Here is a 27,944-nt window from a genome sequence, read left to right on the forward strand (position 1 = left end):
TGTAAAGTGATATACAGTTAATCAAACATAATGGTTGTCTCTATTAAAAGGGAGTAAGGTTCAGTCTAAATTGTCTGTGAATAGTGGCAGCTCCTCTCTCCCTTTTCCTTTGAAGAGTGAATTGCAGTTTGCCCATGGCATAGAATGAAGCAGAGATTTTTTTTTATGCTCCTCTGTGGTAAAAAAATCCCCAACAGCACCTCACTACAAGTATTCCTATTACATCGGGAAGGGAAATTCTAGCTGGTGCGGCAGGGTTTTTTGTTTTCTTTTGCATGGACACAAGGCTTGTTTGTGACAGTACTGACCACCGGCACCTTTTTTCAGGTGCTGAGGAGAGAATTGGTGCAACCTTAAAAGTACTGGTACTTTTTTGACAAATAAAGCACTGGGCTTGTTTGGTGGAAGGTGTTACCCAAACAAGTCCACAATGACAGGCCCACAGTATGCAAAGAAGAAGATGATGATGATATTGGATTTATATCCTGCCCTCCACTCCGAAGAGTCTCAGAGCGGCTTACAATCTCCTATACCTTCCTCCCCCACAACAGACACCCTGTGAGGTGGGTGGGGCTGAGAGGGCTCTCACAGCAGCTGCCCTTTCAAGGACAACCTCTGCCAGAGCTCTGGCTGACCCAAGGCCATTCCAGCAGGTGCAAGTGGAGGAGTGGGGAATCAAACCCGGTGCTCCCAGATAAGAGTCCGCACACTTAACCACTACACCAAAGCATCCTCTACATGTGTAGAGTAAAACTGTTACCCAATTCAGTTATCTAGGACCAAAAATTTAGTACATACTTGGCTTCCAGTATGGCACATCGTTAGAAAGTTAGAAAGGAAAAATGAGCCAGAGGCTCTCAAATGAAAAGCTCCTTTACTCTGCTAGCAAATAAAAATCTTCAGGTTTGCAATCTTTTTATAAGACTTGTAGTAGTTAGACTGGTGATTATTGGCCCAAACTTGTGCATAGTTTGGGATTTGCAGCAGGATTATGTCAATGTTTGTAAAGTCTGGTTTCCCATCAATGAATCTGAATTTTGGGCAAGTTGAAGTGCAAAATTACACCTTGATGGAGTAGGTATGGGGACTGAGCTACTTGAGAGCTGGTCAGCTCAGCCCTCTTGGATGAAGACTGAGCAGTGGCTTGATGGCCTTCCCTGGGCCCATGATTAAATTAGTATAGGAGGTTTTATTTTGAAGGAGGCTCTGGGCCTTCAGGTTATTGTCCAGCAAGCTTGATTCAATTACTCACAGCCACAGATGTGAAAGAGCTGTAGAGGCTTAGACAAAAGGACCCACTCCTAGCTGGGAACATCCAAGAGAATTCCTTCCAGTTTCAGGACACTCTCTCTTGTATCAAAACTGGCAATGAAGTCAGAGGATCTTTGAGTGATCAAATGCAGAAATCTCTGGGGAGTACATGCTCATAGGTAACAAAGAAGCCCTGGGAAAAAGGTGTCTCCACTTGCTCTCAGACATGGTGCAGAACACCCTTCTCTGTTAGTCTGCTGCCTGCATGTGTAGATCCAGCCTAAGATTACAGAACCCAGGCAAACCATGTGAGAGTACCTGCTGGCTTATCCTGAGCCCATGAACTCTGAACAAGAACCAGGCTACACAGGGTTATTTTTTTTTTTCATTTTTAAAAATTTATTATTCCAAACATAACATACATACATTACCATGTAATTCATACACAGGGTTGTTTAGGGGAAAAAATGGTTGAGGAATTTCAGAGCAAGGAGCTTACTCTGATAGTTCGTTATGCTTTTAGCCTTGGGCAGCTTTTTATACAATAGTATGAAAATAAATTTGTACCTTGTAATTGTGTAACAGACATGTTTTGGGGAGGAAAATCCCTAAATGAGTATACAGGTATATCTGGTGATAAAAATTGATCAGTATGTTGTTAGAAAACTTACTGTGATTTTATATCACTTGGACTGTTCATTGATCGAAAATGCAAATAATGAGCTCTACAAATAAATGTTGATCACTAAAACCAATTTTTTTTTTACTCCTGTATTTTGCTTGAAGTGTGACACTTGCACATTGTGAATCAAAGAAAAATTCAGCACTCTTCAGTCACTATTGTAAGTCCTGGGAAAACAATGGCCTCTGGCTCTTATCACTTGGGTAGATTTGCACAGGATGAGCTTTTCTTCTTTTTAGTTGACACGGCAGCCAGTGTTCAGAAGCCTGGAGGCATATTACAGTGATGCTCAACCCTTACAGGGGGTTTTTAGGGGGGAGGTTTGCGCATGAGTGTAGGCACAAGACTAATTTACCCAATCAAAGGTAAGCATTTGACATCTGTTGATGAGGGCTCAGTAGCTAGAAATACCTGAGGCATTGAAGAAACAAGCTATGGTCAAGTGAGAAAGTGACAAGTAAATAGAAATAAGCTTGAAAGGCAAGAGAATAACTGAATGGATTTTTTTATTTTTACCCAGCATATTGTTTTGTTGGTGTTCAAAATGGTTCATGCTGCCCGTGAGGGTAAGGGGTTAGAGTTTAGAGGCCCAACAGATATATGATAGCTATCCCAATGTATTTTTTTAAATCAAAAATAACTCTGCCCTGTTTTGATAGAAAAATGGCTACCCTGAACTTATACTAGCTTTTGTTTCTTTTGCCTTCTGGTGCCAACAGGAATTCAGCAGGCCTAATTTCTGTCAGTAGACAAGTATAAGGTCAAAGTATTAAAGCAACCCTCAGAGATTACCTCACCTCCAAAGCACTGATCTCTCCCCCACCACACACACACCCTTTTTAACATTAAAACTACATCAGACGATCCAATAACAGATATGTAACGTGTTCCTCTCAATGATTGTTCTACTTTGTCACTTTAACAAATAAAACGTCCCACCCTGAAAAATTATTTGGATAACCTTTGGCTTCCCAACAGAACTTCAAGGTTCCTCATACCCAACAGATGCTGTTATATCTTTAAACATACCACTAACTGGTAAATACAAAGCCAATTTCAGAGGGGGAAGGCAGAATGTACAGTTGCAGGCCATCTCTCATCCACAAACACTACTTGAACAAGACACTATAAAGAAAACTGTCCTATATGGTGTGCTTTTGATATTTCATGAAAGGGCAGTGTCTGGACTATTTCAATACAGATATTCATAAATATTTTATAGCTGGATGACAAGAGGAAGTCCTAGTAGCTGTGATACTTTCGTTGGGACATTTTTACATAGGAGTCTGCAAAATGTTCTGGAGAAGGATCAGTTCCAGGATTCCAAAACAAAGTCAGATGACTTTTAAATGTACCACACACATTGCTTTCAATTAAGCTGGTTATTCTGTGAACAAAGGTAGCCAGAAGATCTTTGCTTCAATGGTAAATATCTTGACACCAATTAACAGACAGACCTTGGAGAGAAAAGGCAGTCCATTGACCCTACAAGTACATTAAACTTCTTCCCACTACTTGAGAACTATATCTGACATTGCTGAAGTGCAAGATAACCCTGTATCAATCCTTGGACTCTGGACAAAATTATTTCATTGGAACTACTGCAGTCTTCTGGCCGATAAGGTGAATCAATAGTTAACACTCCTGCAACACACAGCATTGTTTGTGACTCTCCTTGCTCTTTCACAGGAATATGGTTTGTCTCCAGCCAATCCTTCAGACTGGTTTTCTTTTTCTCCAGCTCTTCTTGACTATACCTTTGCCTCTGTTCAGGCATGAAGAGGTGTGCAAGTTTCTCTTTTATCTCATCATCTGCTTCGGCCAATATTTCAACATCTTGCACTGCATGGCCCAGGACTGCTGAAATGGACATTTTTCCATTCTCAAGAGGATGTGCCAGAAGAATGCTGCCAAGAATAGGGATACAAAGTCTGATAAGCAGCAAGATCTCTTTCCCCTCTCAAAAAAAAAAAAGTGCCTCATGTTAAATACAATATGGGTATCCCATTCAAACACACAAGCCCCAGTGACTCACTCCTTTAAGTAGCAGCACTAGTAAGTATTGAGATCAAGATGCTGCAGCCATTCCCTCAATTAAAAATCACAAGCTGTAAGCATGTAATAGTGTTATAGGCTGAGCCTAGGACCTCCTGTCAACAGGGCAATTATTTTTCCAGCAGCACTTGCTATATACAGAAGCATTGTATAGGACAGGATGGATTGAGAAGACAACTCAACAAAGGTAAGGTCAGAGACAGCTCTCCCAACACACATCCTAAAACTTTCCACAGACTGCGCAGTCAGCCACATCACCTTCATTCTATATGACTCATATGAAATAAGAATGGCGTCAGCTGCCCTTTTTTATTATGACTTCCTCTTTCAGGTGCTCCAATGCTAAAGTGGCATAGGATTTGATCATATGGAGGTGGGCCCTTTCCCCTGCAGTCTCTTGTAATCTCTGATAAGTTGAAGGGGAATCTCATGGACAAATTTGTATCCAACACTGGAAGAGGGGGATTTAACAAGGAGTGATAATTAGGCAAAAATCACTGCTGATAGGAAGCAGGGACTTTAATCTGATTCTTCCTTCTAAAGCCCCACATGTCCTGTTGAATGCACTCTGTCCACAAGGCTCCCCAGGATCAGCTTATCTGGGGATGAATTACAAGGGGGTACTGGAATGAAGGTGGGAAAGATCCATGTCTGTAAACACCTTCTACTTGCATTTCATAAGATCCAACCCATTAAGGAAAAGTCAATGCCACTGATTTACTGAGAGCAATTCTAAGTGCCATCTTTTAGTAAATTCTAATGCTGTGTACTTTGGTAGCATTTTTATGCACAGATCTATTCTTTTTCCTCCCCAAGCCAAAATGAGCAACTGGTCCCTTTCAAGAATTAGGGAGGTAGAGGAGGATGAATAGAGGATATGCCAATCACTTCAGTTCTGAAGAACAGAAGTAGTTGTTCAGGATGTTAAAACCACACACATACATTCTCTTGCTAAGCAGTGGTGGACTGGGTCTAAAAATATTGGTTACCAGGAGATAAAGAACTTCTATTATATTGAAACTTCTATTATACTTTCAAGCTACTAAAAGGTCATTAAAATTGTAAACATATTGTCTAATGTTTAAGGGGGCCCACTTCACCAGAGGCCCACAGGGCCCACTTGCCATCAGGCAAGCTGACACTCTGGCCAGTCCGTCACTGTTGCTAAGTAATAGATGCTGCTCGCCCAGTAATAGATTCTGGTTAATGAACTGGGATGATCCCTAATTTTTTAAAATTATTATTATATGGTAAGTATAAAACTTTACCATTGGAAGATGCATTCTTTTTTGGTGTTATATAAAACTGATGCAGCATAAACAACGGTGAAAATAAAATCCTTCGAAGGAAACTCTTGATAGCTCCACCTATTGGCTTGGGCCCATATGCCTCCAGGGCAACACTGAAGAACATTGATCACACACAGGTGGAAGTGCTAATAACAGAGGAAGCAAGCACCACAGCAGAAGAGAAGTAAGCACATCTGGAGAGAAGCACAAGGGGAACAGTCATAGGATCCAAACCTTTATCTTTAACCAGTGTTGTGAGTACAGTGTCGTGGTTAGAATGTTGGACCCAGGATCTAGGTGGCTTAGGTTCAAATCCTTACTCTTCTTAGGTTAACCCATGAGACAGGGTTGTTATAAGAAGAAGATGATGATATTGGATTTATATCCCGCCCTCCACTCCGAAGAGTCTCAGAGTGGCTCACAATCTCCTTTACCTTCCTCCCCCACAACAGACACCCTGTGAGGTGGGTGGGGCTGTGAGAGCTGTCACAGCAGCTGTCCTTTCAAGGACAACCTCTGCCAGAGCTATGGCTGACCCAAGGCCATTTCAGCAGGTGCAAGTGGAGGAGTGAGGAATCAAACCCGGTTCTCCCAGATAAGAGTCCGCACACTTAACCACTACACCAAATTGGCTCTCCAAGAAGAGAACAATGTAATCTGCTTTAAGTCCCCACTGAGGAGAAAGGCAGGAGACAATAAGTAAGTCACATCCATTTACCACCACCTCTTGGACATGTCCTTTCTTAAGATACAAACTATAGATTCTACTTTATTCTTATATGAATCAGTGACACCATAACAGTTACCATTGCTTTTTAAAATAGTCTTATTCATTGTAACTCAGTCTTCTTTTCCTGTGACCTGCCTTTGAGGCCTGTTGTCAAGCAGCAAGGTGGTATATAACTGTTTTCTAATGGAAGAAAAGAAAGAGTGCCAATGAACACAGTGTGGTCCAAAACTTGCACCAACGAGCAACTGCATTCCATCTCACCATATAGAACTAAAACACAGGGCTTCTTTCAAGAGCTCCTTGATGGATCTGCCACATAGAGCTGAGGCCTGGAAGGTTTTTTTGTTTTTAAACTAGGCCATGTTCCACCTCCTTTGGCAATATTATGAGAAACCATCAGAGATTATAGCAGCACTCTCATACTGAGGCTAACCCTGACATTTTCCAGTGGATAAATCCCACAGTGCCTTGAATTAACATCACCCTCACCACTACCGTGTTTAGCTGTCCTAACTTACAAAAAGCTCAGAGCAAAGAACTCAGCTCCTGTATTCTGTTGGTTGCTGGCTAGTCAGTTACTTGAAGTCTGTGGCCATACTGCATCAAACATCTTTTCACAGTAGAGATACACTGCTATCATTCCAGTAGCAATAGGTTAGATCAGTTTTGCATAAGATGTTCAAATATGTTTTTCTGGCAATAGTTCTTTCTATTCTGTCGAAAATAACTTCTAAGTGATGGTGTTTTCATACTTGCTCACACAAGCCAGGCTCTTACTTACTTGGCTGATACAGGGTCAACTGTTAAGACCCACCCTTGATATTTGTGTTTCTCAGCAGCCAGAACATTGACTTCTTTATTCACATATGTCAGCCATTCCAGAGGGGTCTTCTTCTGCCACTTGGTCATGTTCCCTACTTGCTGAAACTAAAGGGGGGGGGGGGGGGAGAAAGGTTAATAATTAAAAGAAAAATGAACTCTGCTGCACTAAGTCAGAGCCATGGTTAGGCAACTGGGCGAGAAGAAGGCTGGAACAAGAATATCACCCCACTTAGTGTTTCCAAACTTTTGGAAGCTGAAGTATACTTTTTTATTGATTTAAGTTAGTAGCACACGTATACTTCTCAAATAGTTTGCTTTTATAGTGTTAAATAATAAAAATGACCCATGGCCAGTGTTCCCTCTAAGTGTGAGCTAGCTCAGAGATTTTTAGCCTCCAACTCACATATTTTTGTTTTAGCTCAGGAAGGATGATCCTAGAGTACACTAATTTATGTAGTAGCTCACAACTTTAATGCCAGTAGCTCACAAGACTCTGCAGCTTAGAGGGAACATCGCCCATGGTTAGAGGAATCTCCTCATTAAGACTCTGTAGAAATCACTGTTCTGCTTCCAGATTAGAAGGGAGTGAGCCCATAGCGGTGATTTATATAGCTATGTATCAAGTAAGCAATTCTTTCTGAGAACACCTAATTGAACAAATGCCAGGTTGGTAATGGATAAAGTACTGTGGCCTACTCTAGTAGCAAGTGCTTTGGGCTTACAGCCACTTTAAGTGGTACCTTGAAACATTAATAACTGTTCAAAGTCTGACTCCAGTCCATCTTCAAGACAAAGTGTTATTCCACCTCTGTACACACAGAGAAAGATGGGACATTCACAGTTTAAAAAAAAATACAAGCAAGACCTTTATTTAAAAGTAGTAAATGGTGGGTCCTGGTTCAGGTAAGGCTTAAATGCTACTTAAAAATATGATCCTGTGCAGGGGTTGTTTTGTAGAAAAATAGGTGGTGGAGCTCATCCAGGGATGCAGCTGCACATACTACTCAATGGACAAGGAGGTAGAACTCTCAGAAAGGTTCAGGAGCTGTGCTCCTGTGAGCTGTCACTGAATCTGAGGCCTGATTCTGTGTATAATATATAAAGGAGTAACTCTTATTGAACTCAGTGAGGTTCCCCTCAGAATAAATAATCTTATTTTTAATATAAATAAGACGAAGGAAATTATAGTGGATTACAGGAAGAATAGTTTGGACATCCAGCCGTTGTTTATTGATGGTGTTATGGTAGAACAGGTGACAGAATGGAAGTTTCTGGGAATTACCATGAAACAGGATCTAACATGGGGGGCAAATACTTTAGCTCTAGAGAAAAAGGCCCAGCAACGACTATACTACTTAAGACTCTTAAGATCACTACAACTGTCAGGGAGTCTGCTGGTTGCCTTTTATCGTAGTTCCATTGAGAGCATTTTATCTTATTGCCTCTGCGCGTGGTTTGGGAGCTGCACGGAAGCAGAGAGAAGGGTGCTCCAAAGAGTGACAAGAAGAGCACAAAAGATTTGTGGATGTTCTCTCCCCTCATTGGTGGATCTGTATAATATGGGATGTAAAAGGAAGATACAAATGATCCTAAGGGACCCTTCACATCTGGGCCATTGCTATTTGAGATCTTACCGTCAGGTAGACGATATAGAGTGTTGAAGGCTAGGACAAACAGATTTAAGGACAGTTTCTATCCAAGTGCTGTGGTTAGGCTAAATGCAGGGTTATGAAGGATTGTCTGTTTTAGATATATTTAAATGGTTTTAATGGTTTTATGAATGTTTATCTGTTTTAGATGTATTTAAATGGTTTGAATGGTTTAAATGGTTTTAGATGTATTTAAATGGTATGAATATGAATATGTGTGTTTGATGTGTTGGTAAGTTTTGTGGAAGAGCACCTCATTTCGTTGCTCTCTTTTTGTTGAGAACAATGACAATAAATCTATCTATCTATCTATCTATCTATCTATCTATCTATCTATCTATACAGAGTCCTACTGCACGAACCACATGTAAAAGCAATCTCCAAGTCCTTTCACACTGAAAAGAGCACCTTCAAATACTGGTGCCAAATGTGTGAACATCCTTTAAGAAATGCAGAAACAGAAGCATGATTTTATATATATATATATATATAATGTATATGATATAATGTACATGATTTTATATATATGTAAACACACACATGATTATATATATATGTACATGATTATATATATATGTAAACACACACACACATATATTCTTTAAAGAACTGCTATGTATTAGCAAAATCAGAAAATGCCTTGGAAAAAGACTAAATACTCTTATATACTTAGGCAACGAAGAATACTGATCTCCCAAGGCTTATTTTGTATGGTTAAAAACCGGTGTCCATGGTCCTAGAACTAGGTTATACCGTTAGATTTGTAAGAATATAATCATGTAGCTACACCTCAACAAAAAAACATGTAGTAGTTAACACCTCATTGCTGTTACACTTGTGAAATAAAATCAAAACTTTTTTTCTAACCACAGCATTAAACAGCCTGGTATTTCCACTCTACCCATTCCAGATTCTAATACAAAGAAAAATAAAGTGGCTAGAGCAGAGGTGGCCAAACTGCGGCTCGGGAGCCACATGTGGGACTTTCACACATATTGTGTGGCTCTTGAACCCCCCACTGCCCTGTCAGCTGGCTTGGAGAAGGCATTTGTGTCTCTAAATCACTTTGCCAAGCCAAGCCAGTCAGTGGCTTGGAGAATGCATTTAAGGTTAAAGTTGCTTTCTTTCCCCCTCTATCTTTCCATATATTTTCCTTCCTTATTCCTCCCTCCTTTCCTCCAACATCTGACGTTCATGTCTTGTGGCTCTCAAACATCTCACATGAATGTGGCTCTTGTTAAGCGAGTTTGGCCACCCCGGGACGAGAGACAGCGTTCTTCTTTCTACCACTTTCTTTCCTCTCCCCTATTTATATCAATGCAACAAGGTGGCACCTTATTAAAGACCATATGCCTAACTGCACAAAACCTTAGTTCCCACTGCTCAAGCTCGCCCGAGTACACGTACCGAGAACCAGACAACCAGGCTAAATCCACAGCTCTTCCTAACTCCAAAGGACCAAAAACACACAATTTAAAGAATTTTTTAAAAACTCAACCAGTTGCACTTTAGCCACGCATCCACTTGCACCGGAATGGAATTTAACAAATGCGTAAAGCTGTAAATAGATCGTTAATTTCTTGCACCCAGAATGCACTGAGGCTTCAATATCTATTTCCTCTCGTTCCCAGCGATACCCGGAAGCAGCTCTCCGATCGCATTGCTGTTGATTTCTGTGCCGCTGTTATATTCACCCCAGTGTCCCGTCGGATTTTCTTTTTGATATTTTGTTTTGGAGTATTTACTCCTCCTCGAATGCGGGAAAAAGTAACATATGTAGACCTCACCCCCACCCGGACCATTTAACTCCGCCCATCACCCTCCTGCTCGACCTCCTCCTTACTTTCCTTTTTTAAACCCAGCACCAGGAGGTGTCGCTCGCTCGAACGCTCCCCCACTGCTCGGTCAGCTCTGCGGTAGCCTCTATTTGCTTGGGATGCGTTGTGTCCTTGCCCTTTTTCGCCCCTCCCCGTCGCCTAGAGTGGGCCAAGATGCAACCCCTGTCTTTTGGGGTGGTTGAATCTTTGTTCTGTGAGTAGGGCTGTAATGGGAGAATCCACTGGAAGAAACATCCTTGGAATGTATGTGCTCATGATATATATATATACACACACACACACACACTGTGGCTAATAGCCACTGATGGACCTCTGCTCCATATTTTTATCTAACCCCCTCTTGAAGGTGGCCATGCTTGTGGCCGCCACCACCTCCTGTGGCAGTGAATTCCACATGTTAATCACCCTTTGGGTGAAGAAGTACTTCCTTTTATCCGTTTTAACCTGTCTGCTCAGCAATTTCATCGAATGCCCACGAGTTCTCGTATTGTGAGAAAGGGAGAAAAGTACTTCTTTCTCTACTTTCTCCATCCCATGCATTATCTTGTAAACCTCTATCACGTCACCCCTCAGTCGACGTTTCTCCAAGCTAAAGAGCCCTAAGCGTTTCAACCTTTCTTCATAAGGAAGGTGTTCCAGCCCTTTAATCATTCTAGTTGCCCTTTTCTGAACTTTCTCCAATGCTATAATATCCTTTTTGAGGTGCGGCGACCAGAACTGCACACAGTACTCCAAATGAGACCGCACCATCGATTTATACAGGGGCATTATGATACTGGCTGATTTGTTTTCAATTCCCTTCCTAATAATTCCCAGCATGGCGTTGGCCTTTTTTATTGCAAACGCACACTGCCTTGACATTTTCAGTGAATTATCTACCACGACCCCAAGATCACTGGTGAGGTACAGGGGTTACTATGCAAGACTTTTGTTCTTTTTTTGCAGGATCTTATGGTCTACCATGGTAAATTAGTGAGGTGTTTTAAGTAACAATAATTTAAAAAAAAGAATTGTAGGCAGAGTGCAATGCTAAGCCGGATATTACCGTGTCGTTTTACTATTCACATTTATGAAAATTGTACTGCTATTATTAAATAGATTTGGCTCGCTACCCTGTGCTTTTGAACAAGACAGACAAGCATCAGTCTTGAGAAATAAATTGCACCATTCTTTACCTTGTTTTTCAAGTGGGCAGCAGTGTTGGTCTGAAGCAGTTGAACAAAGCAGGAGTCAAATGGCACCTTTAAAACCAACAAAGTTTTATTCAGAACGTAAGCTTTCGTGTGCTAAAAGCACACTTCTTCAGATGAGGCGATCAGGTACCAAAACTAAAACGAATGACAAGATGGTCCATAGGAAACAATAGCAGAGTCTGAATGGTCCATAGCAGTGTTTCCCATATGCAGGGTCATGACCTGGTACCGGGCCACAGAAGCTTCACTACCGGGTCACAAGAAAAGGCAAAGCTAGCCCTGCCCCCAGCAAAGCATAACCTCTGCTCTGCTTCCTTCCTTCCTTCCTCCGTCTCTCTATTGTGTAGAGAAAAGCTAGCCTTGAAGACTGATGCAGGCTGCAAAGCCTGTGCTCCATTTGGCTTCCTTCCTTCCCGTCTTTCTGTTGTGCAGAAAAAAGCTAGCTTTGAAGCCTGACACAGGCTGCAAAGCCTGAGCTCTGTTTGGCTTCCTTCCTTCCCCCGTCTCTGTGTTGTGCAGAGAGGAGCTGGGCTGCCTCTCCTTCCTTCTCCCCCCCTTCCACAGTGTTTAAGAGAAAAGCTAGAATCCACTGGCACTTTTGACCCATGAAATGTTCTTCAAGGTACGAGCTTTCATGTGCCTTGCAATATGCTCTTTTGGGGAGCTTTCTCCGGGAGGCCTGGGCAGCAAAGAAGGGTGTGTGTGTTTTTTTCAGCTGGGAGTAGCTGTTTTTTTTTTTTAACCAAACAACCCCTGGGCAGAATTTTTGCTGGCTGGGGTCATCTGATGGTGAGAAAGGCCTTTCTTTCTTTCTTTCTTTCTTTCTTTCTTTCTTTCTTTCTTTCTTTCTTTCTTTCTTTCTTTCTTTCTTTCTTTCTTTCTGTATTCTTGGTGTTGAGATGGGGGGAAGCAACAGTGGGAGGGCTTCTAGTGCCCTGGCCACACTGGTGGACATTCTGGTGCTTTTGGGGCATTGTATGAGAGAATTTTGGACTGGATAATGCATTGGCCTGCTCCAACGTAGCTCCTCTTATGTTCTTTCTTTCCATGTCTTCTTTTCCTCTCCTATTTCATAAGAACATAAGAGAAGCCAGCCACTGGTGGACCTCTGCTCCATATTTTTATCTCACCCCCTCTTAAAGCTGGCTATGCTTGTAGCTGCCACCACCTCCTGTGGCAGTGAATTCCACATGTTAATCACCCTTTGGGTGAAGAAGTATTTCATTCCTTCCCTTTCTTTCTTTCCTTCCATTTTTACTGGATGAAACTTTTCTGTTCATCATGCTGTTGTTGCAGACATAGGAGCTCTGTCAATGAAAAGTTGGCACCCCCAGTTGTAGCCAGGTGGCCTTTCTATGAGATTTCTGTGTGAGTGAGTGAGAGTGAGAGGTGTGGGGCAGAAAGAGATTATTGGAGATTACTGCAGTATATCTCAACAGCACTGGAAGTGATGGTACTATGAACTTGGCACCATTTTACTGGTCCTGCTTTTAACAGCTGTCTGACCCCAAAATTAAACTCCTCCTGTAGATATTAAAAAGGATGAAAGAAGTTCACTGGCTAAATATCTGCAAAACAGGTTGCTTTTAAAGGCATGGGAAACACAGCCAGTAAAAAGCTGCAGGCCCCTCATAAATATCTTTTTTGGGATAACTACAGAAAAGCTTGTATGAACTTCATATAACTGGAAATTAATTCATTAATTGCAGTACAATTCTCTGCTACCTTTCACAGCAATTTCCCAATGTTTCAGCCAAAGAAGTATGAAAAATAGCTGTCAAAAGATTTTCTTGAAACCAAGCAAGTTTGGTTATAGCTTGAGTCAGGGTTCCAGTAGTAGCAGCTGAAGGAAGGGCCTCCTAACTGTTTCAGCATATTTTGAGGTAGAGCAGCTGCCAGGGCCCAGTGTGGGTGATACACAGTGCTGTCATTCTTGATGTAAATGGCAGCAGCACTCCCAACTTCATACACTGGCCAGTGCTGTTGTGGAAGGGGTGTGTAGGTGGTTCAGGCAATTGAACATGGGCATTAGGAGTGCTTGCAAGCTGGAGAAGAACACACAAACAGATAGGTGCATGCAAGTCTGGGAGTGGAAAGAGAGGACTGCCCACCTTCCTTCCCCATTTTGGCTCAGCATGAGTTTCAGAGAGATTTTTCTGAAAATGAAGATATTTCAGAAGAAGAGGCAGGTTTGGGGGAGTGCCCTGGAAGTGACATCACAGGAAAAGGTGGAGTTTTGGTTCAGTGTGCCCCGGAAGTGACATCACTTGCCCGTTGACACCACAGGAAATGACATAATTCCTGTCTTCTGGCTCCACCCCCAAAGTCTCTTGGCTCCACCCCCAAATTTTAAGTGGGCCACAAAGGAGAAGTGTAAAAATAACCGGGCCGCAGAAAAAAAAAGTTTGGGAAACCCTGGTCCATAGAATATAATGGGAGAGAAGATTGTCAATTGACTTGCACACGCTTCATTGAAATACATTGAAGCACAGAAACGGCTGCAACAAAAACATGGAACGGATAATCTTGTCTCCCATTATATCCTATGGACCATCCAGGCTCTGCTATTGTTTCCTATGGACAATTGTCTGCCAACCTCCAGGACTGGATTGACAGGGAAATGTACTTTGCCAGCCTCCAGGACTGGATTGACAGGCCAAAATGTACTTTGCCAATCTCCAGACTGGATTGACGGGGGAAAGGTACTCTGCTAACCTCCAGGACAGGATTGACAGGGGAAAATGTACTTTGTCAAACTCCAGGACTGGATTGACAGGCAAAAATGTACTTTACCAACCTCCAGGACTGGATTGACATGAGAAAAGGTAGTCTGCCAGCCTCCAGGATTGGATTGACAGGCGAAAATATATATTTCCAACATCCAGGACTGGATTGACAGGCGAAAAGGTACTCTGTCATTCTCCAGGACTGGATTGACAGGGTAAAAGGTAATCTGCCAGCCTCCAGAACTGGAATAACAGGGGAAAATGTACCTTGCCAACCTCCAGGACTGGATTGACGGGGAAATGTACTTTGCCAACCTCCAGAACTGGATTAACGGGAAAATGTACCTTGCCAACCTTCAGGACTGAATTGACACGGGAAAATGTACTTTGCCAATCTCCAGACTGGATTGACAGGGGAAAAGGTACTCTGCTAAACTCCAGGACCGGATTGACAGGGGGAAATGTACTTTGCCAAAATCCAGGACTGCATTGACGGGGTAAAAGGTACTCTGCCAGCCTCCAGGACTGAATTGACAGGGGAAAAGGTAGTCTGCCAGCCTCCAGGACTGGATTGACAGGGGGAAATGTACTTTGCCAAAATCCAGGACTGGAATGGCAGGGGAAAAGGCACCCTGCCAACCTCCAGGACTGGATTGACAGGAGAAAAGGTAGTCTGCCAGCCTCTAGGACTGGATTGACAGGCGAAAATATATTTTGCCAACCTCCAGGACTGGATTGAAAGGCAAAAAGGTTCTCTGCCAACCTCCAGGACTGGATTGACAGGGTAAAAGGTAGTCTGCCAGCCTCTAGGACTGGATTGACAGGCGAAAAGCTACTCTGACAAAATCCAGGACTGCATTGACAGGTTAAAAGGCACTCTGCCAACCTCCTGGACTGGATTGACAGGCGAAAATGTACTTTGCCAAAATCCAGGACTGCATTCACAGGGTAAAAGGTACTCTGCTAACCTCCAGGACTGGATTGACACGGGAAAATGTACCATGCCAAGCTCCAGGACTGGATTGACAGAGAAAAATGTACCTTGCCAAGCTCCAGGACTGGATTAGCAGGGGAAAATGTACTTTGCCAACCTCTAGGACTGAATTGACAGGTGAAAAGGTACTCTGCATTTTCGCCTGTCAATCCAGACCTGGAGGCTGGAAAGGTACATTTTTCCCTGTCAATCCACTCCAGGAAGGTTGGCAAAGTACTTCTTTGCCGGTCAATCCAGTCCTGGAGGCTGACAGACTACCTTTTCCCCTGTCAATCCAGTTGTGGAGGTTGGCAGAGTACCTTTTCACTTGTTAATCCCATCCTGGAGGTTGGCAGATTAGGTTTTTCCCTGTCAATCCAGTCCTGGAGGTTGGCAAAGTAACTTTTTCCCTGTCAATCCAGTCCTGGAGGTTGGCAGAGTACCTTTTCGCCTGTCAATTCAGTCCTGGAGGCTGGCAAAGTACATTTTCCCCTGTCAATCCAGTCCTGGATGTTGGCAAGGTACCTTTTCTTCTGTCAATCCAGTTCTGGAGGTTGGTAAAGTACCTTTTCTCCAGTCAATTCAGTCCTGGAGGTTGGCAAAGTACATTTTCTCCTGTCAATCAAGTTCTGGAGGTTGGCAAGGTACATTTTACCCTGTCAATCCAGTCATGGAGGTTGGAAGACTACCTTTTACCCTATTGATTCAGTCCTGGAGGTTGGCAGAGTACCTATTCCCCGGTCAATTCAGTTCTGGAGGTTGGCAAAGTACCTTTTCCCCTGTCAATCCAGTCCTAGAGGTTCGCAAGGTACATTTTCCCCTGTCAATCCAGTCCTGGAGGTTGGCAAAGTACATTTTACCCTTTCAATCCAGTCCTCGAGGTTGGCAAGGTACATTTTCGCCTGTCAATCCAGTCCTGGAGGTTGGCAAAGTACATTTTACCCTTTCAATCCAGTCCTCGAGGTTGGCAAGGTACATTTTCACCTGTCAATCCAGTCCTGGAGGTTGGCAAAGTACATTTTACCCTTTCAATCCAGTCCTCGAGGTTGGCAAGGTACATTTTCCCCTGTCAATCCACTCCTGGAGGTTGGCAAAGTACATTTTACCCTTTCAATCCATTTCTGGAGGTTGGCAAGGTACATTTTCATCTATCAATCCAGTCCTGGAGGTTGGCAAGGTACCTTTTCCCCTGTCAATCCAGTCCTGGATGTTGGCAGAGTACCTTTTCCCCTGTCAATCCAGTCCTGGATGTTGGCAAGGTACCTTTTCCCCTGTCAATCCAGTCCTGGATGTTGGCAGAGTACATTTTCACCTGTCAGTCCAGTCCTGGAGGTTGGCAAGGTACATTTTTTCCTGTCAATCCAATCCTAGAGGTTGGCAAGGTACATTTTCGCCTGTTTATCCAGTCCTGGAGGTTGGCAGACTACCTTTTCCCCTGTCAATCCAGTCCTGGAGGTTGGCAAAGTACATTTTCGCCTGTCAATGCAGGCCTGGAGGTTGGCAAGGTACATTTTTCCCTGTCAGTCCAGTCCTGGAGGTTGGCAAGGTACATTTTCCCCTGTCAACGCAGGCCTGGAGGTTGGCAAAGTACATTTTCCCCTGTAAATCCAGTCCTGCAGGTTGGCAAAGTACATTTCCCCCTATCAATTCAGTCCTGGAGGTTAGCAGAATACCATTTCACCTGTCAATCCAGTCCTGGAGGTTGGCAAGGACATTTTCCCCTGTCAATCCAGTCCTGTAGGTTGGCAAGGCACATTTTCGCCTCTCAATCCAGTCCTGTAGGTTGGCAAAGTACATTTTCCCCTGTCAATCCAGTCCTGGAGGTTGGCAAGGTAAATTTTCCTGTCAATCCAGTCCTGGAGGTTTGCAGACTATTGTCCATAGGAAACAATAGCAGAGCATGGATGCTTCTTAGGATATAATGGGAGAGAGGATTGTCCATTCCAGGTTTTTGTTGCAGCCATTTCTGTGCTTCAATGTATTTCAATGAAACCCATGCAAGTCAATGGACAATCTTCTCTCTCATTATATCCTATGGACCATCCAGGCTCTGCTAGTGTTTCCTATGGATTGTCATTCGTTTTAGTACATCCACCAATCGGGAGCTGGAAACCCTACTTCAGGCTGTCCTGGGAGACAAAATCATGTCTGTGGTATTATTTAGGCCTCTGCTGTAATTAGAGATACCAGTTTTTATCTCTAATTATTTCCTTTCCCCCCCACAAGAGGTAATACCAGCCAGTCTTATTTCAATTCACTCTCTGTCCAGAGTGCAGACTTGAAATTAATACAATTATAGGGTTATGAACTCCAGCCTGTGAAATTCCTAGATGTTCGGGGCACTACAGGGTAAGGACAGAGGACTGGGAAGGGGAGGGAACCATAGAGTCCACCCTTCGAAGCAGCCATTTTCTCCTGTTAAGCTACCTGTAATGTTTGTAGCAAAGGTATCCTATGCAAAGTTGTTTTAATATGTGCCCATTGGTTTGACTGGGCGTTTGTTGTTGTTCAGTCGCACAGTCGAGTCCGACTCTTTGCAACCCCATGGACAAAGTCACGCCAGGCCCTCCTGTCTTCCACCATCCTCCAAAGTCTGCTCAAATTCATGTTTGTTACATCAGTAACACTGTCCAGCCATCTCAACTTTTGCCGTCCCCTTCTTCTTTTGCCTTCTGTCTTTCCCAGCATCAGGATCTTCTCCAGGGAGTGCTCCCTTCTCATTTGGTGGCCAAAGTATTTGAGCTTCAGCTTCAGCATCTGACCTTCCAGGGAACAGTCTGGGTTGATTATCCTTAGGACTGACTGATTTGATCTTCTTGCAGTCCAAGGGACTCTCAAGAGTCTTCTCCAGCACCACAGCTCAAAAGCATCTATTCTTCTGCGCTCGGCCTTCCTTATGGTCCAGCTCTCACAGCCATACCTTACTACTGGGAATACCATTGCTTTGACTATACGGACTTTCGTTGACAGGTTGATGTCTCTACTTTTTATTATACTGCCCAGGTTCGTCATAGCTGTCCTCCCAAGGAGCAAACGTCTTTTAATTTCATGGCTACAGTCACCATCTGCAGTGATCTTGGATCCCAGAAATGTAAAGTCTGTCACTACTTCCATGTCTTTCCCTTCTATTTGCCATGGTGTGATGGGGCCAGATGCCATGATCTTAGGTTTTTTGATGTTGAGTTTCAAGCCTACTTTTGTGCTCTCCTCTTTCACCCTCAACAAGAGGTTCTTTAGGTCACTTTCTGCCATTAGAGTAGTGTCATCTGCATATCTGAGGTTGTTGATGTTTTTCCCGGCAATCTTAATTCCGGTTTGTGCTTCATCCAGCCCAGCATTAGGCATGATGTAATTTGCATATAAATTAAATAAGCAGAGTGACAATATACATCCTTGTTGAACTCCTTTTCTTATTTTAAACCAATCTGTTGTTCCATATCTCGTTCTGACAGTTGCTTCTTGACCCTTATACAGGTTTCTCAGGAGACATGTGACGTGGTCTAGTACTCCCATCTCTTTAAGGACTTGCCACAGTTTGTTGTGATCCACACAATCAAAGGTTTTAGCAGTCAATGAAGCAGAAATAGACATTTTTCTGATACTCCCGTGCTTTCTCCATAATCCATTGAATGTTGGCAATTTGATCTCTAGTTCCTCTACCTCTCCGAAACCCAGCTTGAACTTCTGGTAGTTCATGATCTACATACTGCTGAAGCCTAGCTTGTAGGATCTTTAACATGACCTTGCTGGCATGCGAAATGAGTGCAATGGTGCGATAGTTTGAACATTCCATGGCATTACCCTTCTTTGGGATTGGAATATAAACTGATCTTTTCCAATCCTGTGGCCACTGTTGAGTTTTCCAAATTTGTTGACATAATGCGTGCATCACTTTAACAGCATCAACTTTTAGGACTTTGAATAGCTCAACTGGGATATCATCATCTCCACTCACTTTGTTGTTAGTAATGCTTTCTAAAGCCCATTTGACTTCACACTCCAGGATGTCTGGCTCAAGGGCAGTGATTTCACTGTCATGGTTGTCCGGGACATTGAGATCCTTCTTGTATAATTCTTCTGTATATTCTTGCCACCTCTTCCTGATTTCGTCTGCTTCTGTTAGGTCCCTACCATTTTTGTCCTTTATCATGGCCATCTTTGCACGAAATGTTCTCTTGATTTCTCCAATTTTCTCGAAGAGATCTCTTGTCCTTCCCATTCTATTATTTTCCTCTATTGCTTTGCATTGTTCCTTCAGGAAGGCCTCCTTATCTCTCCTTGCTGTTCTCTGGAAATCTGCATTCAGTTGGGTGAATCTTTCCTTTGCACCTTTGCCTTTCGCTTTCCTTCTTTCCTCAGCTATTTGTAAAGCCTCATCAGACAGCTACTTTGCATTCTTGCATTTCTTTTTCTTTGGGATGGTGCTGATTGCTGCCTTCTGTACAATGTCACGAACCTCCATCCATAGTTCTTCAGGCACTCTGTCTAACAACTCTAGACGGTGGCTCAGTGGTAGAGCATCTGCTTGGAAAGCAGAAGGTCCCAGGTTCAATCCCTGGCATCTCCAAAAAAGGGTCCAGGCAAATAAGTGTGAAAAACTTCAGCTTGAAACCCTGGAGAGCCGCTGCCAGTCTGAGTAGACAATACTGACTTAGATGGACCAAAGGTCTGATTCAGTATAAGGCAGCTTCATATGTTCACTTCTTCACCTTCACTGTATATTCATAAGGGATGTGATCAAGGTCAAACCTGAATGGTCTAATGGCGTCCCCAGTTTTCTTTAGTTTAAGCCTGAATTTTGCTATGAGTAGCTCATGATCTGAGCCGCAGTCAACTCCAGGTCTTGTTTTTGCTGACTGTAAGGAGCTTCTCCATCTTTGACTGCAGAGTATATAATCAATCTGATTTCTGTGATGCCTATCAGGTGATGTCCACATGTAGATTCACCTGTTAGGTTGTTGGAAGAGGGTGTTCACTATGACCAGCTTGTTCTCTTGGCAAAACGCTATTAGCCTTTGCCCGGCTTCATTTTGTTCTCCAAGGCCAAACTTGTCAGTTGCTCCAGTTACCTTTTGACTTCCTACTTTGGCATTCCAGTCCCCTATGATGAGGAGGACATCTTTTTTTGGTGTTAATTCTAGAAGGTGTTGTAGATCTTCATAGAAACTGGTCCACTTCAGCCTCTTTTGCATCAGTGGTTGGGGCATAGATTTGGATTACTGTTTTATTGAATGGTTTGCCTTGGATACGAACCAATATCATTCTGTCATTTTTGAGGTCGTATCCCATTACTGCCTTCCCCACTCTCTTGTTAACTATAAAGGCCACACCATTTCTTCTCCAGGACTCTTGACCACAATAATAGATGTAGTGATCCTCTGAGTTAATTTCACCCATTCCTGTCCATTTTAGTTCACTGATTCCCAAGATGTCGATGTTCATTCGTGCCATCTCTTGTTTGACCACATCTAGCTTACCTTGATTCATAGATCTTACATTCCACGTTCCAATGCAGTATTGTTCTTTGCAGCATCGGACTGTTCTTTCACCATCAGACACATACACAGTTGAGTGTCCTTTCGGCTTTGGCCCAGCCACTTCACTCTTTCTGTGGTTACTTGAACACTCTTCCCCAGTAGCATATTGGGCACTTTCTGACCTGAGGGGCTCATTTTCCAGCGCCATATCTTTTAGCCTTTTGTTACTGTTCATGGGGTTTTCTTGGCAAGGATACTGGAGTAGTTTGCCATTTCCTTCTCCAGTGGATCACATTTTGTCTGGGTTCTCAGCTGTGGCCTGTCCATCTTTGGTGGCCCTGTGTGACATAGCCCACAGCATCATTGACACAACATCATTGACATCTCCCCACGACAAGGCAGCAATCCACGAGAGGGTGTAGGCTGGTTTAATTCTGCTCTGGATTTCAACGTTAGTCAATTTTACACCCTAATAATACTATACCTAGCAGGCTTATAGGTTGACTTCGTTTTAAGAGACAAGCTCAGAAGTTTTTGCAATCACTAAATTCTACCCTACATTTTGAATTTTATTTTCTATAAAGCTGCCTGGATGATAATTACATCTTTAAAAGTATGCAGTTGTACTAATGTGAATACTTTAAAAAATAGACAAGGACTTGCATGGATATAAAGGTTTTTCATTTTGCTTCTGGAGGTCTTAATAACATTTCTGAAGCGCATTTAAAGTGTTCAAAACTCATTGTGTGATTTCCCTTAGACAAGCCAATTGTTTTGTAAGCTGGTTTAGTATGCTTGGCTCCATCTTGTAGGATGGGATGGAAAAAGTGTTGAAGATTTCCTGGCACCTGTTCTGTAAACCAGACTCTATGCATGTTTTCTCAGCCCTATCTGCTGCTTGGTTCAATGGAACTCATGAGGGCAGATTTAAACCTCTTCCCACGGCATAGTTTTTCAGACCTGAAACTTCTGAGTAAGATACCTATGTAAACTTCCAGGTCAAATAGCGGTTTCTCCAGACTATTTTAGGTGGGCAAAACATAGCAGGGGAGAAGGAAGCAATCCTAAACAGTTCCACTCAGAAGTAAATCCTTTGTAATTCCAGAAAAGTGTCCTTAAGTTTTGAAATTGCAGTTGTAATAACCCTCCTGCTGCCATGGTCTCTATTTGGGTAGTTAAGCGGTTGGGATCTCCTAGGTAATCTTTTCTTTTGCCCTTCAGAATCTATTGTCCAGACTATAGACAAGCAAAAACTTTCTTCTCTACCAATATAAAAGCATAAAACATAATTCCTGTAAATCAAGACTAGGAAAATTAGTGAAAAAGCACACTTAAACACTTGGCCATTGTTCTCAGTATTTGTCATTCGTAGTAGAAAAATGATGTACGAGTGATCCTAGAGCAATGTTCAGGAGAAATACTGCTACCTCATGATGGGCCTTCTATGCTCAGAGAACCCTTCCCGCATTTAATAAAAGTTTCTATCAGTGAGGAGTTCATAGCAGCAGGCTAAGCATGTCTACTCAGAAGTAAGCCCCATGTTATTCAATAGGGCTTACTCCCAGGGAAGCGCTTTTAAGATTGAAGCTGTGTCATACATTACCAGCCATAGATAACTCGGGGGTCATTCTGAATATTCATGCGTGCCATCCAATTTCTGCTTTTGTTATAGCGGCTACTAAGTTTTTAAAAGTTACACGAGGGGTTTCTGAGCTGGGCTACTGGTGGCCTGATTAGGTGCCATATTAACAGAGGAGAGACTGGTGGGCATGGAGAACAGGGCTTTTTCTTCTGCGGAAAAGTCTCTGGAACGTTCTGTTCCAGGGGATCTGTTTGCTACCTCACTTTGGCCCTCTGGAGATCTGCAAAGTTAATTAACTTGAGGTTTTTCTTTTACTGTGCTTTTTTGACTCAGGTAGCTAGCCATGTTGGACTCAAACTTTGTTGTTTTTATTATTGTTTGGTTATTTATATTTTACTGCCGTTTTTATGACCTATTATTGTGCGATCGCCGTTGGAAATATTTTTGTTGTTTCGACTTTCTTTCATTATATTGCGGTTGTTTATTGTGTTTATAGTAAGCTTTCAGTGATACTTCGGTAGAAATATAGGACACAAATTCCGTAATCATCATAACTTTCGGATGTGGTTGCATGCTTTATTAATTGTTGCCCGATATATTCTTACCGTTTAGAAAAGATGCACATTTATAAAACAAGCCGCCTCTAAACGCTCTCCTGCAGAAAGCGCGTTTAATGGAGCCCCGCTGTTCCTCCCCGCCCAATTTTCAGATTTCCGTTTCTATGGAAATAAAAGCGCAACGCTTCCCGCCTACCTAACCCGCGGCGACTAATGGGATATCATGCGCATGCGTCACAACGGCGCGTTCTATATAAACCACGTATCCCGCATGCGCGTGGAGAGACGGTGTTTTTTTTGGTGCTGTGAGAAGATGTCGCGGTATGGCCGTTATGGCGGAGGTGAGTGGCGTGGGGAGCGCTTAGGAACAGGGAGAGGAGTGTTGCCGCAGTTATTACGCAATTCGGTGTAATTGGGCTAATTTATCGTAAGTGCTTGGATGTGCTTGCCAGCGACCTGGCCCTACTGTATGATAAGAGAGGCGGCTGCCGGTGTCGCCGCCATTTTGCACATGTATAGTTGCCTGTGGCCTTGTGGAGAAGTGGTCTCTTAAGGTGAGGCGGCTGTCTGGCGATATTGAGTAACGTCGCTCAGCTGGTCAAATGGGCTTGTCCGGCCAAAGCCAAAAAGTCTGTTAGGAGCGGACGAGGTTGTTTTTTTCCGTCTCCTTGTAGTTGTGTGCGTTACGCTACGCGGGCAAAATGGAGATGGCGCCAAAGATGGCGGCGCCCAGGGTTGCTCCGCGCGCTGGGTCGTGGTCTTGGGGGCCTCAAGCGGATGCGCACGCGGTGAGATTTCCTAGTGTGGGGTGAGGAGGTAAGGAAACGTAAAGCGCACGCGCGGTACAGGACATGGGAGGCTTTATGGCTGGCTCGCAGCCCCGAATCCGATCGCGGCTCTGGGCGAAGTGGGTGGAGTGTTGGGGCGGCGGCCCACTGGGCTTTAGCGCGTTTTCTGGCTGCGTGGGTCTGATTCTTCTATAGCGCTTTTTTGTAGTGTCAAGCGTAGCAACGCGTGCGTTTTCTTGCCGCTGGAGACTTCTGAAGCACAGTTCCGTGGGCGGTTGTCGCAGTTCCTACTGACATACTCCGTATCACAGATATGCCTGGATAGTTTGGAGGAGGGGGGGAATAAAATCATTTGCGTTTGCAGCGGCTTTGCCTGTACCTTAGTGTAAGAGTCTTGGGGGTTTTTGTTAGTTTAGTTTTTTTGCTTTTTTATTTTCAGAAATAATAAAGCTTGTTTCTCTTGAGTCTGTGAAAAAGCGAAACTTTTTAGTTGGGTGTGCACTCTTATTTGGAGAGTATTATAATTGTGCTGGGTACTAGATTAAATTTTTGAATGATACTGGTAAATATCCCAAGATCTGAAATGTGATGCAGGATGTAGATATGATCTAATGTTAATACATTAGGAAATCTCTGAACTATTCCCCGTGGATAACATACACTTCAAAATATGTTGATTTTGGGGATCATATTTCCTTGTATTAATAGATTTTACCACAATTCTGAGTTTATGTTTATTTTGCAACTATGAAGTCAAAGATAACCAGTGAACTTTTGGTTGCCCTTATGGGCAGTCTTAAAGAAAAAAGAAGCTTGGGTATTAGCGTTGGAATTATGGTTAAGTTTACTCATTTTTTTTTCTCTTTGCAGAAACCAAAGTGTACGTTGGCAATCTAGGTACTGGTGCTGGTAAAGGAGAGCTTGAGAGAGCTTTCAGCTACTATGGACCATTACGTACAGTGTGGATTGCACGGAATCCTCCAGGATTTGCATTTGTTGAATTTGAGGACCCAAGAGATGCTGAAGATGCAGTTCGTGGACTAGATGGGAAGTATGTACAAGTTCTCCTTAGTTTTTGTGGAGAGTACCAATTTAGTTCTGTACTTATTTACATACAGTTGGATGATTGCATGCTTATATTTCTTTCCATTGCCTTCTACTGTAGGGTTATTTGTGGATCCAGGGTGAGAGTGGAGCTATCAACTGGTATGCCTCGTCGGTCTCGCTATGACCGGCCCCCAGCACGGCGACCATTTGATCCTAATGATAGATGCTATGAATGTGGTGAGAAAGGTCATTATGCTTATGACTGTCATCGCTACAGTCGTCGGAGAAGAAGCAGGTATATTTGTGAATAGAAGTAATTTTTTCAACAGTAAATCATAGATTTTGTTAGCAAAGAAAAAAATGATACACTATTTTTTAAATAAATGTTGTAATTATATGGGTGCATTACAATTGTTTATATTTTGTTTTTAAATGTTACTATATTAATAATCAACCTGGTCAAAACCTTTCAGGTTTCTTCGTTTGAGTCAGTCGCCTTGATTCAGAATGTCACGAGCCTTAAGATTTCATGCTGAGGCGCCTTGCAAATCCGACAATTAAGATCCTCCTAGACCTTGAGGTGATCAGCATAAGAGGCCAGATCCCCTTGAGCCATCTACACCTAGCTTCACCTTATTCTTTAAAGGGCAGAAAATTTGAGACGGTGACCGCCGTAACAGTAAATTTGGCTTTCAATTGGGGCCCCCCTCCGGTTTAAAAAGAGGAACACCAGATTGACCACATTCCCACCTAGAAAAATCTTCTTGCGTCAATCAAGCCTCACCTGGCTCATTTGGCTGTCAGTTTGATCGTCGTTAGATTGAAGAGAACACCTAGATGCAGCGATCGGCTATAGATACTTCTAGATCGTCTAGATCTGCTAGACCTTGGGCCAAAGAGGGTCGACCTGCAAACTTGCAAGGTTTATTTTAAATACACATTACAGTGTTTTATATTATGATGTAATTCTAAAATGTAATTCAATTTAACATCTTTTTTAGGTAGTAAAAATACTCAAGAAATATAGGCCCTGAATTTTTCCAACTGACAGATACTAATTTTAGTTATCTGATATTTTGGCTTCGGCAAAGGCTCACTTGTTAATGGTTAAGTTTGTAGTCTAATACTTGTCTTCTCAAACCTAAAACTAGGTCACGGTCTCGATCTCATTCAAGGTCCAGAGGAAGGCGATATTCACGCTCACGCAGCCGAAGTCGTGGCAGGAGGTGAGCATTTAAGTCAAAGTAGGATTGCTTTACTCTAAGAAGCAGAGAATGGTATAACATTCACCAACTGTTCTTTAGATCCAGGTCTATCTCAGCTCGCAGATCTAGATCACTATCTCCTCGTAGATCCAGGTCTATCTCGCCACGCAGATCCCGATCAGGTTCTTTAAAGAGATCAAGGTAACTATCTTAATACATCTAAAGCACATTGTTCATAAAGGATAATGGACCGGTGAAAAACTATCGTCTTGCACTGCTGTGTATATAATTTCAAAAATTGTGAGTTGTTTGACTTGTCGGTCCAAGGAACTATTGAGTGTCAGTACTTGCAAGTCAGAGTTTATTCTGAAGATTTCTCTAGACTGGATGGAATTACAAACTTTGTATTATTGTGATTGCATGTCTACGATCTCATATCAAGTATTGACATGTTACATGTCTAATTCAGGCAACAACAATGTTGAAGTATATTTGAATTGCATAAACATGTTGCCTCTTTAGAGCATTACAGAATTAAGTGCGTTCTTTTTCTTGATGTAGGTCTCGGTCCAGATCAAGATCAAGATCCCGGTCTATTTCAAGACCCAGAAGCAGGTAAGCCTTGAGTGTTTTCTTTATTACAGTAATTCATTAACTTGATTACATACAATAATGGCGTGTAGTTAGGGCTTTAAAATACTACGATTCATATTTAAACTCCTTTTTAAAAGCTTTCGCGTAAAATGGCTTGACTTATAATAATAGGTAGTATTTTTGTAGCATAATTTAATTGATACTGTTTTACAGCCGCTCCAAATCGAGATCACCATCTCTAAAGAGAAGGTAAGTTGAACCTCTGATTCAGGCCACAGTTTAGTACAGTGTATCCAGATAACTGAAATTTGTATGTTTAATATACATACCGGAGTGTTTAATGCTCTCCCCCCTCTCTCCCCCCCCAAAAAAAGGATGTTGAATGTCTGTTGGGTGGGTTAAACATACAGAAACCTGACAAGTTGGGAAGAATTTGTTAACTGCTTATCTGCCCTCTTGACGGCTGAGGAAGTGTGATCTATATATAGCATTATGAGTAGTTATAGGGGGTTAAGTAAACCCCAAATTTAACCTATTTATAGAACTTACTGGGTGTGGAGGGGGGCAGGTTGAGGTGTATACAAAATGAAATCAGTGCCTGGCTATGTTAATGGATAATAAATGTAAATGGCTCAAAGTTAAACTGAGAAGATCCATAGTTATGACTGAAGCCTTCTTTAAATCTTGGGAAGAATTCTGCCTCACAGCAGAAACATGTATTTAATATGTTGAGAAGCAGCCAGCTGGTACATTAATAGTAGCAGAATAAGTCTGAATTTAGTTTGTTACTCAGATAAGTAAATGTATTACAACATCTTTTACATGATTTAATCTTCAGTCTTGCTTTTTCAGTTTTGATATGAGCCATTTATATCCATTCTCCATTAACTCGGGGTAAGTATTATTGAGAGAAGTTTGGTAAATATTGTGGGAAAGGGGGTGCATGCAAACTGTTCAGTTTGCTTCAGTATTAACAGTATTAACATTTTAAATTAAAAGCTTTTAGCTTGTACTTCACCTAACAGTTCTTAAAGCAGCATTCAAACGTTAAATAAATTTAAATTACTAATGGTGCTCTATTTAAAACATAGCATGGGTCTTCTAATAATGCTAGTTTACTAGTTTTGTCAGTGTGTTTTGCTAATGTTGGAATGACCTGCAATTACTTTCTTCTTTTATTTCTAGTCGTTCACCATCAGGAAGTCCTCGAAGGAGTGTGAGTCCAGAAAGAATGGATTAGAATTACGAAGAAATTGTTAGGAAGAGTTTTGTTTACGTTATTTTAAGGGATTTCTTTGGTGTTATTGACGAAATGTAAGGATTAGTTGATCAAAAACCTTTCTAGGACTAACGCAGCAAGGATCTTGATCTTGTAGTAAAAACTGCTTGCTGTAGACTAGTGCACAATTTCTTGTTATGTAATAACATCCTGTGATCTGAAAGTGGTCTTTTTATTGGCACCTGAAATAAAAATGTGTATTTCTAA

General features: G+C 42.4%; 2 protein-coding genes and 1 non-coding gene across 4 annotated transcripts; 2 read left to right on the forward strand and 1 right to left on the reverse strand.

Moving 5' to 3' along the window:
- Nucleotides 1–1,626: 1,626 nt before the first annotated feature.
- On the reverse strand, nt 1,627–10,303 carry GEMIN6 (gem nuclear organelle associated protein 6). Its single transcript, XM_060248630.1, has 3 exons — nt 9,886–10,303; nt 6,789–6,928; nt 1,627–3,840 (listed from the first exon to the last, which is right to left on the reverse strand). Exons 2-3 carry the CDS (start codon nt 6,914–6,916, stop codon nt 3,456–3,458), a joined length of 513 nt encoding a protein of 170 aa, XP_060104613.1. The 5' UTR covers nt 6,917–6,928; nt 9,886–10,303; the 3' UTR covers nt 1,627–3,455.
- A 9,405-nt stretch (nt 10,304–19,708) lies between these two features.
- TRNAS-GGA (transfer RNA serine (anticodon GGA)) lies at nt 19,709–19,775 on the forward strand. The gene has a single exon. It is a non-coding gene; the product is annotated as a tRNA-Ser (tRNA).
- A 3,252-nt stretch (nt 19,776–23,027) lies between these two features.
- Nucleotides 23,028–27,944, forward strand: SRSF7 (serine and arginine rich splicing factor 7). 2 transcript variants are annotated; one of them, XM_060248642.1, is made up of 9 exons: nt 23,028–23,165; nt 24,483–24,663; nt 24,778–24,954; nt 25,811–25,885; nt 25,964–26,065; nt 26,426–26,479; nt 26,672–26,707; nt 27,311–27,352; nt 27,644–27,944. In XM_060248642.1, the coding sequence occupies exons 1-9, from the start codon at nt 23,048–23,050 to the stop codon at nt 27,696–27,698; spliced, it is 840 nt and encodes a 279-aa protein (XP_060104625.1). In that variant the 5' UTR covers nt 23,028–23,047; the 3' UTR covers nt 27,699–27,944. The 2 variants fall into 2 exon arrangements, with proteins under 2 accessions (XP_060104625.1, XP_060104634.1); XM_060248651.1 differs by lacking the exon at nt 27,311–27,352.

Source organism: Heteronotia binoei, chromosome 1 (genome assembly GCF_032191835.1).
Source record: "Heteronotia binoei isolate CCM8104 ecotype False Entrance Well chromosome 1, APGP_CSIRO_Hbin_v1, whole genome shotgun sequence".
NCBI lineage: Eukaryota > Metazoa > Chordata > Lepidosauria > Squamata > Gekkonidae > Heteronotia > Heteronotia binoei.

What these genes read in the sequence shown, in the direction of transcription:
- SRSF7 (XM_060248642.1), top strand. Translation starts at nt 23,048, where the DNA reads ATGCGCATGCGTCACAACGGCGCGTTCTATATAAACCACGTATCCCGC. An exon ending in GGTTCTTTAAAGAGATCAAG is followed by an intron (nt 26,066 to 26,425) that starts GTAACTATCTTA and finishes TTCTTGATGTAG; the next exon opens with GTCTCGGTCCAGATCAAGAT. An exon ending in CCATTCTCCATTAACTCGGG is followed by an intron (nt 27,353 to 27,643) that starts GTAAGTATTATT and finishes TTTTATTTCTAG; the next exon opens with TCGTTCACCATCAGGAAGTC.
- GEMIN6 (XM_060248630.1), bottom strand. Translation starts at nt 6,916, where the DNA reads ATGACCAAGTGGCAGAAGAAGACCCCTCTGGAATGGCTGACATATGTG. An exon ending in GTTGACCCTGTATCAGCCAA is followed by an intron (nt 3,841 to 6,788) that starts GTAAGTAAGAGC and finishes TATTCTTGGCAG; the next exon opens with CATTCTTCTGGCACATCCTC.